Source organism: Emydura macquarii, unplaced genomic scaffold (assembly GCF_026122565.2).
Source record: "Emydura macquarii macquarii isolate MOO-44397 ecotype Brisbane River unplaced genomic scaffold, CSIRO-AGI_Emac_v2 contig_973, whole genome shotgun sequence".
NCBI classification, from domain to species: Eukaryota; Metazoa; Chordata; order Testudines; family Chelidae; genus Emydura; species Emydura macquarii.
Window position 1 is genome coordinate 1,116,745 of NW_027131110.1, and position 12,526 is coordinate 1,129,270.

The following is a 12,526-nucleotide window of genomic DNA, read 5'->3' on the forward strand; positions in this document are numbered from 1 at the left end:
AAATACTATCTTTTCACCTACCTATATCATTTCTTTACTTCTCCTCCCATCAGCCACTGTCATTACATTGTCTTGAATTCCCTCTCATTCTTCCTCTCCATCCTGATCACCAAAGTCCTTGTTCAGGCTTTGGTCACCACTGGTGTCAGCTACTGTAGCCCCTTCCACTCTAGCCAACCTGCTTCTCAACATATTCCCTTTCAGACCATGCAAAATTATTTCCTCCTCCAATCCTACCATTCTGATTATTTCATTCCTCTAATCTTATCCTTTCACTGGTTACCCTAGCCTCCCACAGAAAATCTGACCTCCTCTTCACCTTCACTACACTCCCGATAACGTGCATCTCTGCCCTCATTTCCTCCTTCTTCCTTCTCCTGGAAGCATATTCACTTCTTAAACTGCCTGTTTAAATACATCTGTCATCAGGCTCTTTTATTCACATCTTCTTCTACACCATCCCTCATGGCTCACTCCCTAACCTGCTGCTTTTAGTTGAAAATTAAAAGCTTGCTTCTACCAAAAAGCCTACCAATGTTAAGACACCAAAGAATTAAATGCATAACATTTAAGAATGACTGCTGTCTCTACTATGGCATACTTTAGAACTTACCTTTCCCTAATCACCCCACGTATTGAGAGTCTGAACTACAGTCAGTCTGTCAAACTTAGATCATAACTTTGACTCAGCAGGGACCGTATCTTCCTCTGATTTGTACAGCATGGACTACAATGATCATGCCCCACAGACAATAAAATCTCCTGCCCGTTGCCAGAAAACAAACATTTCTCATTTGATACCCATAGCCTCACAGTCCCTGAATTCTTTAGCTAAAGCAACCTGGCAAATCTGTCAAAAATGTATTTACCCAGCAACAAAATCTAATGGACCCTGATCAGATTAGAAGCCCTTTGGGGCTGGGTGCTATGTCTTATTTATCTTTGCATCACTTGGTATATCTTGGATGATAAAATGTACACAAAATAATTGCCACCAAGGATGGGCAAACATGCATTTTGATGGCTTGCACTAAATCTCTCTCTGAAACCTTGATTTCCCCAAAGATTTCATAGCACTGTAAAGTGATGCAAAATCTTAAAATGGACAATAAAATATCGGTTTCATATTTTATACATGAAGAGCCCTTGTGAGCCATTTCCTTTTGTACAATCCTTGGCAGCAGAGTTGAGCTGCACCCAAAAGCTGAGTTTAAGATAGATCAGAGCATATTTACTTCTGATGAAGACATGTCTGTGTGTTTGACAGTCTTACTGGAACTTGTATATCTGGATTTACACCACTTCCTGTACTACTGGGTTTTTAGTATGACTTCCCTTTGAAAACTCAGGTTTCACAGTGGCTTTCATACTGGATTTGCCAAAATATTTAAATTGTCAGTGAAGAGTTGATGCAGACTTGCTGGTGTCCGCTTACCTGCTGGAGGTTCATTAAGAACTGATTTGTGTTGCTCAGCAGAAGATTCAAACATCATGAGCTCTTCCACTGCAGGAACAGACACTAATCCCACCACTGGAACAGACGCTGCAGAGATTAACAGAAATTAAAGAAAGCAGCAAATTTAACACTGTTAGTTCTGAAGTTTGCAAATGTGGGATGACAAGAAAAGCACCCAGAAACTAGATTTTAAGGAGTATATTTTTCCCTTGTGTGACTGTATAATTCCTAGTAGTGGTAATGGCAGATAAACCTTCGTGTACAAATGGCAGCTGAAGCTACAGTACAAAATATTCCTAAATCTGCATTCTTGTCTACACTTTGTGTTTGACACTCGTGTATTACCAAGGTTTGTCAAACTACTGTATTCCAGTACACACCCTATTTTTAATAGAGCTAATTCCTAGTTAATAATGCAGTATCTTATAGCCTACAAATCCAGTATGTGCATATGAGGCACAGTTGGTGATCTTCTGACGCGTGGCAATCTGCACCATGCATTAATCAGGAAAGAGAATGACAAATACATGATACAGAAGAATTCCTGTATGGATACACAAATACACCCGGCTGACTACAACTCTACATCTGAAAAAGTGCCATGGAATCTGCTCAGAACCTTGTTTTACATCAGATAAAAACAGTACCTCCAGCTGCACAGCGCCCCTGGCTATCCCAAGCAGGAGCAATGATTTACTCTGGACTTAGAAGGCACTGCCATCAACTAAATCACTAGAAGTCCCTTCTTCTAGCAATGCCAGACTCCGCTCTAACTCTTCACAGTCTGCTTTTGATTTACTATCTTGAGTCATATTGTATCATCTGCAACACTGCCACTTCAACGTTCACTCCCTTTTCCAAATCACTTATGAATATATTCAACAGCAACGTCCCACAAGTAGCAACAGGTAAGCTCCTGTTTTACCAGCAGTGCCAGTGGAAGAATGCTGTAACCTGTGGATGCAGTACGGGAGGATCTTCTCAAAGTGGTTTATGGCACTGAAATGTCTCTAAGGGGGACAGGGCCCAAAAAAAGAGGGGACTGTGGATCAGGCAAAGCAAAAATATCCTCCAGCTAGGTAAATGTTTTCATCCTTCCTGAAGTTCACCAAGTCCCTAAGTTGGTGACTGATCGATCTGAGCATCCAATGGTCTGATACTTAGAGGATCCCAGTCAGAGTATATGGATTTTTCCATGGGGTGCTTCCACAGATGGATCTCTTGTCCCTCATGGGTTTGAGGATGGCAGAAGCTACACTTGGCAGCGATGTGAGCCTTTCCAAAGCAATTAAGGCAGTGCTGGTGTTTGTCACTGATGGAGAAGGAATGGGGTCAGAAGATACAGTTCTTAAACCCTGAGACTCTTGACATAGTCCTCTCCATGGGGAGAAGCTTCCCAAGTTGGGGGAGAACTCACTAACTATACTAGATATAAAAACACTAAGTCTAAACTTACTAAAAACTATTTACAATATATATTGACAGGTATTGACAGTAGAGGAAGACCATAATGGACACAGAATTCTAGCTGAGGGTATATGGCGGTAAGAAGGAATTCGAGAGGTGTCGGTCCGTACTGCTCTTTATGCCCTTGGTTCAAAGCACAAGGAGTGCAACTGAGTGGTCACAGACCAATGGACATTACTTGCTACATATCTCCACTCAGGTGCATGGAATGCATGCATACCCACACGTAAAATACAAATAAAGACCACCACTCAAATAATCTCCTGTGTCAACGTGTTCATTACCATCACAAATAGGAATGGACTTAAGGCTGAGCCTTCATATAGACCTTCCCTCACAGTGAATGACTCACTATAGACACAGCTGGTTCTCACTACTGTTCTGTTACCCTCGACATATCCAGTGTGCTCTTCCCTCCACTCATCAGGCATTTCTCCAATACAGAGAATTACAGTGAAAAAATTCATCATCACCACTCTCCCATGGCCTAAATTGGTACACCATCTGGTCCTGCTGCCTTCCCGTGTTTTCATCATCTTTAGCCCTGTCTGAGTATCCACTATGGCGATAAGTTTTGTGAAGTTAGTGCTTGTCCATACTTCCCTCAATGGTTTCTTCATACTCAATAATCCATCACCAAAATCTTACCTGTTGGTTCAACCTGCGGTGTGTCAGTAGCTTTGGTCTCTCCTGTAGGCTCTGTTACTGCAGAAGGAACAACAGTGGGTGCAGCAGCTACTGGACTACCTGGCAAACATAGCTCTGCTGCATCAGTTATCCTGGTGGGGACTAGATACACAAAAGGAATTTTTGTTGATTGCACGTGAATGAAATTGGAAATACCACCTGTATATAATGTGAGCTTTTCTGATAAGGAACTGCGACTTTGCGTGCATTTGTACAACACCTAGTAACATAGCTGGATCCCACAGGCCACTACTGTAACGCAAATTAAAGACAATACTACCACTTAAATACTGAAGTACAGAAGTGTAGCTCCACTCTGAAGAGTGACTCTAAAAACACCACTATGGTGTTCCACACTAATGACAACTCAGGGTATGACTACACAGTGAGCAGCAGCATGTGGTGGCAAGTCTCAGAGCCCAGGTTGACCAACTTGGACTCTGAGGAGCTTAGACTACTGCATGAAAAATAGCTGTTGTAGATGTTGCAGCTTGGACAGGAGCTTGGGCTCTGAAACTCACCCCGTCCACAGGCTTCAGAGCCTGAGCTCCAGCCATAGCCGCAATGTCAACTTGGAATCTGAGTAAAGCTAGATTCTTTCTTGCTTATTCACCACAACCAATAATGAGGATTCTGCAGGTCAAATTCCATTACAACTGTGAAACTTCAGTGTAATTCTCCTCTCATTTATACCTGTACAGCCCCACTGTCTCCAAAGTTTCACAACAATGGGGACAGTACATGGCTGCGAAACTGGAACTTAGTTAAAAATTGTTGATCATGCATCCACCAGAATCACATTTGTTGGTTCACCCTGCTGCACTGACCTCTGCTGGGTTAACAGGAATAAAATCTAGTAAATATACACTTCTCATTGAAGTCAGCAGACCTGACCCTCAACAGGCATAAGGAGTAATTATATTGAGTGAGAAGGTGCAATTTTTACATGGATCCTTTTCAGGAGTAAGCAAGTCCACACCATTCACTATTTTAGCATCCTGGCAAAGGCATAGTAACCTTGAACACCTATTCCTTATATTAGTAATGCATTTACTACAACTTCACTGGTACAAGAAAGGTGATCACTGAACCTATTTTGCCTCACACAAACCCCTGCCCCTAGATCTGCCTTGCATATCTTATGTGAATAAACTAGAAGTACCCAAGATATAATGGTTAATTAGATCTCTCTATGGGCCCAATTTGGTTAAATAGAGACACCCTGGTTCCACAAGGTACCCACTAACTAGGTTGTTCTAATTCTTCAGGTCAAGAGAGGAATGTTCATGACAAACTATAAGGATATGTGTATCTGTCTTTCCATGTTGTTTTATGCTGTCAAAGGAAAGACTGGATATAGAATTGGAGGTAGTGGTTACTAGGGCTTCATAATACAGCTACAAGAAAATACTACATCTAGCAGTGGCAGCAGCCACTTAAAACATCAAGGCGGAAGTTACTAGTGTTTAAAAAAAAAAAAAAAAAAAAAGAACCACAAAGCCTTCAAAATGATGTTTTCTGTTTATTAAGGGGGTCCAGATTGAGGAGTGTGCTTGCAAAGGTGATAACTCTTCTAAAAGAAAAAAATGTTCTTTGGAGGACAGACCCAATGAAACTAGCACTTTCCTTTCAGTAGCCAGGTTCTTAGATGCAGTCAGTTCAGGTCCAGATGAAGCAGACAACCTTGTGAGAGGATGTCCTGTCTACTGGGAGCTGTAGTAGCGATCCTGATTTCAGCTCTATTACGTCTGAAAACCACGGTCTCCCCAGCCAATATGGCATTACTAATATTACTATCACCTGGTCTCATTTTATTTTCTGGACCACCTTCTCTAATAATGGGAAGGGTGAAAATGCAGCCATCTGTGTAATAGGGCATCTGTCTTTATGGATCTGGGATTCCTTTCCCTGCTGAAGTACTTCGGTCTCTTTGCATTCATGTGGTTTGCGAATAGGCTGGTTGAGGGCAGGCTGATTTACTGGATTTAACTCGAATACTTCTTGATTCAGGCACTATTTGGAGTCATTCACCCTGTGTCTGCTGAACCAGTCCATCTTCTGGTTCAGCTCTCACTTTATGTGAACTGCCCTGAGGGAGAGAAAAGAATGCTCCACTCACTCCATGATTTCCACTGGGCCTAGTGCTCAGCTTCTTGTTATCCCTTGGTTGTTCACACGTGTGACCGTGGTCGTATTGTTTGACTGAAACAGGACATGGCTCCCCTCTAGGCTGGTCTGGAACCTTCATAGCACCAGCTTGACCACGCTTATTTCTAGGAAGTTCAGGCTGTGGATCCCTTCCTCCAGGTGCCAGATGCCTTAAACTGTTTAGGATCCTATGTATGCTCCCCAACCCTCCAGGCTAGTATCAGTTGAGAGGATCAGGGATCTGGAAGTCATTGCCTTGCAAACTTTGCCCTGGACTGGCCACCCTGTAAGGAGTTGATCAGCTTTGCTGGAACCCTCTCTTGAACTTCTATGCATTCTGGGGAGCAATCCCACACCTTTAAGATGAAGCCAACTGATGTGTGATTGTGCCCATGGAGTGAACCTCATGCATGACAGTAGGAGGCCTAGCAGTTGAAGGTTCAGTGTAATAGTGGGCCTCTTGCCGTTCCAAAACAACGCGAGGAGGTCTTGAATCTTCTGGTACTTCTCTGAAGATGGATATATCCTTGCTATCAAGGTGTCTATGTTCACTCCCAAGTGAGTTATTTGGGTGGACAGAATTAAGGAGCTTTTCTTGATGTTGATAATAAAGCCTTGCACTTGCAGGAGATTCAAGGTCAGAGACATAGCTCTGTGTGCCATTACTAGGGATGGAGCTCTAATTAAGACGTTGTCCAGGAAGGGGGACAGGTGGATCCGTATGACCTGCGTCTAGCTATAATTACTGCCAATATCTTTGTAAAGACCCAGGAGACCAAGGACAAGCCGAATAAGAGTGTCAGATACTGATAAGGCTTCCTGTTGTAGGGAAACCTTGGTAATCTGTGATGGCATGGTCTGATTGAGATGTGATGGTATGCATCTCCCTAGGACAGGGATGAGACCATAGAGATTAGGATCTCCATCTGCAACTTCATTTTCTTCATCCACTTGTTGAGACTTTTGATATCCAGAATGGCCCATATGCCCCCTGTACATTTCTGAATGATAAAGATGATCAAATTCTCAGGATTCTACTCCATCTTCTGAGGGAATGCTCTCTATTTCTCTTGCATCCAGGAAATGAGAGATCTCATTCTGTATTAAACCATGCTTTATGGGGTGGTTCAAGATGAAGGTCTGGATGGAAAATGGATAGGGTGGAGCCTGTAACTGGAGGGAGTATCCCCTGACTCACTAGTCCATGGGTAAAGTAACCCATTCCTCCAGGAATTGGGAAACCCTGAACCCAGGCTTCAGCTCTAGGCAGAGATCTATCCAGTCTTTGTCAGAAAGAGATTTAGGGTGGCAGGGTTCCCTCAGGGCTTTTCTCTGGAGAACATGCTGTCTCTTCACTGGTATTTCTGTGAGAATAAAAGCCAAAAGGAATCCCTTTGTCTGAAGGCCAGTCTGTACTTTCTCAAAAGGCATGGTATGGCTTTGGGAAGGAATGTTTAGATTTTGCAGCATTGTCCGCCACTACCCCGTCTAGCTTCTATTTGAAGATCCGAGTTCCCATGAATTTGGCGGAGCACAATGGCTATCCTCCTTCCAGGGATGGAGCTATAGGTGGTACCTGGTCACTGAGCTGGAGGCCAGGACTTTCGCTGAGAACCTTATCGTACCCATTGAGGCATCAACAATGAATGCTGTTACCAGGGAAACTTTCTTTAATTAGAGCCAAAGTCAGGGTGATCTCTATCCTTGAGGGTTATGAGATAGTCCAGCCAGGAGAGAGATGACTTTCCAAAGCAAGTAGTGCTAGGGATGTCCTGAGAGAGGCTGAAGAGGCCAAGTCATTTTTTGAGACTGGCCTCCATTTTTCTATACATGAGGTCCTTAGGATAGAACTGCCCTTCTGAGAGAATAACCATACTGTGACACACTGTACCTTAAAATAGCACCCTATAACCCCTATATTCATCATTCGTATATAGTGGCGGTATTTCATGCAAAGCATGTCATGTAAGGTATCAATGGAGAGGTTGTGATCTGCTGAAACCCATTGTTCTGTCAAAATTTGTATATCGTTAGTGGTATGAAGTTATGAGATTTTGCTGTACGTCTGTTATTGAAATATGTTGTGAGTCGCCCTCTGCTAGTTCTCCAGTGACAATGTCAAAGGAGGAGACCGACACCGGGGGGTGAGGGGGGGAGTGGTTGAATGATGATCACCAGTCATTGACCAGCAGGGGAATAGTAAACAAGGGATTTACAATTCAATGACATTTGCACAAGCAACACACAATAGGGATCACTCAACTCTGTAAGTCAATTGCATAAGACTACACCAGAGGGATTGCTCAACTCTGGGACTCTGCAAAGCCCGCCAGGACATGCCTGGGCTAGTGTTTTCCAGTTATGCAAAATACAGCCCTTAACATCCCTTTTTAAGAGGGAAGGAAAGACCATCTATTTCTGGCATTAAAAGCCCCCTGAAAGACTCCAGAAATAATTTCTTGGAGACAACCCAATACTTCAATTTTTTACCTGGTGGCTCTACAAACAAAGAGGCATCTGGTCCCTCCACAGCATATTGAGCTCCCAGCCAATGTTCTTCAGGAACGGTCTCTTTTTCAGGTGCTAAGGGAAGCAATTAGTACACATAGCCTTTCAATACCGACAGCTCGGGCTCTGGACTTCAAAACTGATGCTCAACTACACACATTCCAACCACATCTTTACTCATGTGGTACAGGCTTTGTTATTCTTGCAACTTCATTCTTAGAGAGAACTTACCAGTTCATCTTGGGAAACTTTACGGGACCTGAACCTGTTCTTCTGTGATATTATGGATATAAGGGATTAGATAAGAGATGTACTAACTAGCACTAATCTTACAATTCACCAGCACAAGAGGCTCTCTGCTCAATGGGATATTCTGCTCCTAGATATCTTCAGAAATCTCTCGGACTGAAAATTCACATTGAGTTGAAGCATTTTATCTTTCCAATGGGATATTTTCTTAATCTTGACTCATTTTATGTAACTTGAAAAGCTAAATATAATAATCTTTTAATGATTAATACACCTAATAGTTTCTGACCCGCAAAACCCTCTAGCCCCAGTTATAAAGTAGCGTGGCAGCAGCAGAAGTGTGTTTCACCTGCTATATTCAGCAGAGATTCTGCAGGTGAATCCAGGGTGAAGGCAGATGGATCTATAACTTCTGCTGGAGAATATGTGGATCGCAGAGAAGGTTGTTCAGGTACCATCACAGCTGCCTGGGGTGCTGTAAGAAATAAAACACATTTGTCATTGCCATCATCCTTTTAAATTCTGATTTGTTTCCAACACAAACTTATTTCATTAGGTCCATTAACATACACAGCAACGTAATTTATTCTCTTCACAAACAATGTATATATATATATACACTGAAGATAAACCTACCTGTTAATTCACTCTGAGAGGCACTAGATCTGCTATATAGACTGAGAAGGAGTTCATCAAATGTTATTGGGTAGGGGAAGGGAAGTTGTGTGCCTTTCAGGTACAATTGCCAAATAAACTTTTGTTATAGTAGCTCTCAAGCTACCATGGTCCAACTGTTGAAAACTAGTAAGTGAAAAAAAACCCACAAATGTTTTGTCCCCATTTGAAGATGAAGTTAAAGTTTTCCATACCTTTGGTTTAATTCAGCTTCTTTTTTTAAAATTAAAATAAAATAGGACAAAAAGGGGATAAGACAAGGTCTATTCAGGAGAGCTCATGCCCAAAACACTGTTTACAACAAGAGATTCAAGTGAAGAAAAGGAAAATGTTGCACTATTGTCAGTTGAATGGATTTCTGTAGATAGCCCAGAATTCCATATATAAAAGTTGAAAACTGAACCCCCAGTTAATAGCAGCCCATGAACATATTCAATGAAGGATTATACCGTGAACTTCTTTTGACGCTTCAAAATGCTCTGTGAATGGTGGGATGGTCTCCATTTCAGAAGGAAGTAGCAGCAGATCAGACAGGATATCCTCTCTGTGCATCTTGAAGGGCTCTGAGGAACACGAGAATAAGTCAAACATGTTACCACAAAGGGATGACAACACAAGAGCAAGATTATATAAGAATTTTGAGGATGAGCCTCACTACCAACATTGCCCTGGAAGATGTTACACAAAGCTAGAAAGTGTGGTGTGTGGTGTTTTTTTTTTTGGTTTTTTTTTTTTTTGTTTTAAAACAACATGATTGTGCTGGGCAAGATGACTTGTCCTCTCTCAAGCAAGATTTATGCCCACATTGGTTGTCCACATTATCTTGTAACCAAAATTGGTTAAAAAGTAGAACATAGATATTGTATGGTGTGCCTGAATGTCCCTCTCTCAAAGACAAACAGCACTTAAGTCATGGGTGATTTGATGGACCTGTATATCTGATCTGAGGCAGGAATGAAAACTAATCCAACTCAGTTAACTCAAATGCCATTATGTCATGTCCCATACTGCACTATGGGGAAAAGCATGTAATGAGCCATACGCACACTTCCCTCAAAGCAGCAAAGTTGTAATTGGCTGTTGAGCTAGAGGAGGAATTTAGCAAAATAATGGGCCAGACAGAGAAAAATTACCCATTTCTTCTGTCATTCAGAGACATTACAAGACGATTGAGGCAGATTATGGGTCTATTACAAGAGCGGGTGGGTTAGGTTCTGTGGCCTACAATGCGCAGGTCAGACTACATGATTCTGATGGTCCCTTCTAGCCTTAAAATCTATGAGGAGAACAGTCTTCATTATATGCCCCAAATCAGACACATTGGTTAGTCAGTCTTGTCAAGGAATTTTAGTGCAAGTCAGCAGCTTGCCCGACAGGCAGCAGGAAGCTGAAATTTCATTTATCTGGAGTCAGCTTTTGACTGGCCTGCTGGACAACAAATATATAGCCCAAGATAGAAAAAGTATTTATGCCACTCCTTTGATGGTATATACTCAAAGGTCAAGCCAGATACTCAACAAAAAAGGAAAGAAACTTCCATTTCAGCAACACTGATTGCTCTGTGTGTATGTATACACACATGTACTTGCAAATAATCAGTGCAACCACCTAAACCAGACAAAGCAAGAAGAGATGCTCTATATTTCTTATGCTTGATTATTTAACTGAGATGACCAAGCCATTTAACAGAAATTAAATGAGACAGCATAATAGATGGTTGAACTTGCAGGCAGAGGGAAGAACAGAGGTTTAAAAACCAAACAGGGGCTGATCACTATGCCCTAATATGACCAAAAAAAGAACATATGACTGGGTGAAGGTAAAGAAACACACTGCATGATGTCACTCTCTCTCACATGTGACCCTAGGTTGAGAGACCTCTGAACAGTTTTCAGGATCCATGACCACTTATCTCGTTAGCTCATGCCAGGTATCCATTACTTCATTAACTGGACAAACGCAGCTGAGCAACTAAAAGTCCTTGACTCAGGAACTTCTGCAGACAAGTGACATTTCCGACAGTAGAACTTTCAACTCTTGGAATAGGCTAGTATGTGCAACTACACATTTCTGAAAGGATGGAATAATCAGAGTTCCCACAGTTGATTTTCATGGATTCTGTATGGAGATCTCATATTATGCAGCACAATTAAAATGATTCGGTCTCAGGCCTGGTTTACTAGATAGTTAGGTCGATGCAATGAAGCTTATGTTGACCTAGCTGTGCATGTGTCTACACTTAAATTGGTGTCCCACCACTGTAAGTGCCCCATTACACCAACCTAGTAACACAACCTCCCAATGTTGCATACAACCTCAGCTGATGTACTTAAGTCGATGCACCACGTGTGAAGACACTGTGTTACGTATGTCAACCCTAACTGTCCTCCAGAAGCTGTCCCACAAAGCCCCACACTGACCGCTTTGGTCACCACTGTGCACTGCAGTGCCCAGGGATACCAGAGACCAGAAGCCCACCCTCCGCTTTATAGCCCCGCAGATTTTTGACATTTTTTTTCCTGACAGCCTAGCTTGGTGAGCACATTTAGTAGCTCTCCACTGTTGCGTGCAACTGGCCAGCTGATCATGCTGGCTACACGCTCCAGTTGTGCTCCTGCTTAGAGTAGACAAAGATGAGTGATCTCCTGGGCCAGTGGGGAGAAGAGGCTGTGCAGGCACAGCTTCAAACCAGCCACAGAAACATGGACATCTATGAGCAGATTGCTCAGGGGATGCAGAAGGGGTCTGTGACATCCTGGGTCTGAAAACACCATCCCCAAAACCCCATATTCACCAATGTAATGTACTTATATGTTCTGTACAAGTTATGCTTTGTTTGGTATTATTTTAAAAGTCTTGATCTGCTCCACATTAATATCCTGTTGAATTATATGTGCTACCATAGTATGTGAAGTTATAAAATATTGTGGTAAATGCTACTAGAACATGTTCTGAGGTGGGAAACACCTAAACCAGCTATTCAAGTAAAACAATGAAGTGGCCAGAAGTTCTAAAGGACCATCAAGGAGGATCTGCTCTCTCAACCCCCAACCTTTCTTCACCAAGAAAGCACGTACACAATGGGATACTGATTGACCAATGGGGAACAACCGCCACATAACATGCATGGACTGTTCTAGCAAGCTGAAACAGACTATAAAAGGAGGAGTGTGACATCACTACTGCGCTCCACTCCCATTCAACTGAACACCTAAAGGGTTTTCTGGAAGACAAAAGGACTTTGAAAAGGGGAAGGGGAGTCCCAGGCAGGGAAGGTTGCCCAGTCTGCATTTAAGAAACTGCGTATACCAGCTAACAAGGGTGAGAAATTGCTAA

General features: G+C 42.4%; 1 protein-coding gene across 8 annotated transcripts in view; it reads right to left on the reverse strand.

Moving 5' to 3' along the window:
• The window catches only part of MAP4 (microtubule associated protein 4), a 259,798-nt gene that overhangs the window by 77,981 nt on the left and 169,291 nt on the right, over positions 1-12,526 (reverse strand). For all 8 annotated transcript variants that reach the window (XM_067544516.1, XM_067544519.1, XM_067544515.1 and 5 more), the window contains 5 exons: positions 9,640-9,753; positions 8,865-8,990; positions 8,249-8,341; positions 3,572-3,712; positions 1,436-1,543 (listed from right to left, as the gene is read on the reverse strand). In XM_067544516.1, the coding sequence (XP_067400617.1) occupies positions 1,436-1,543; positions 3,572-3,712; positions 8,249-8,341; positions 8,865-8,990; positions 9,640-9,753 (582 nt within the window). The remainder of the gene's footprint in view (positions 1-1,435; positions 1,544-3,571; positions 3,713-8,248; positions 8,342-8,864; positions 8,991-9,639; positions 9,754-12,526) is intronic.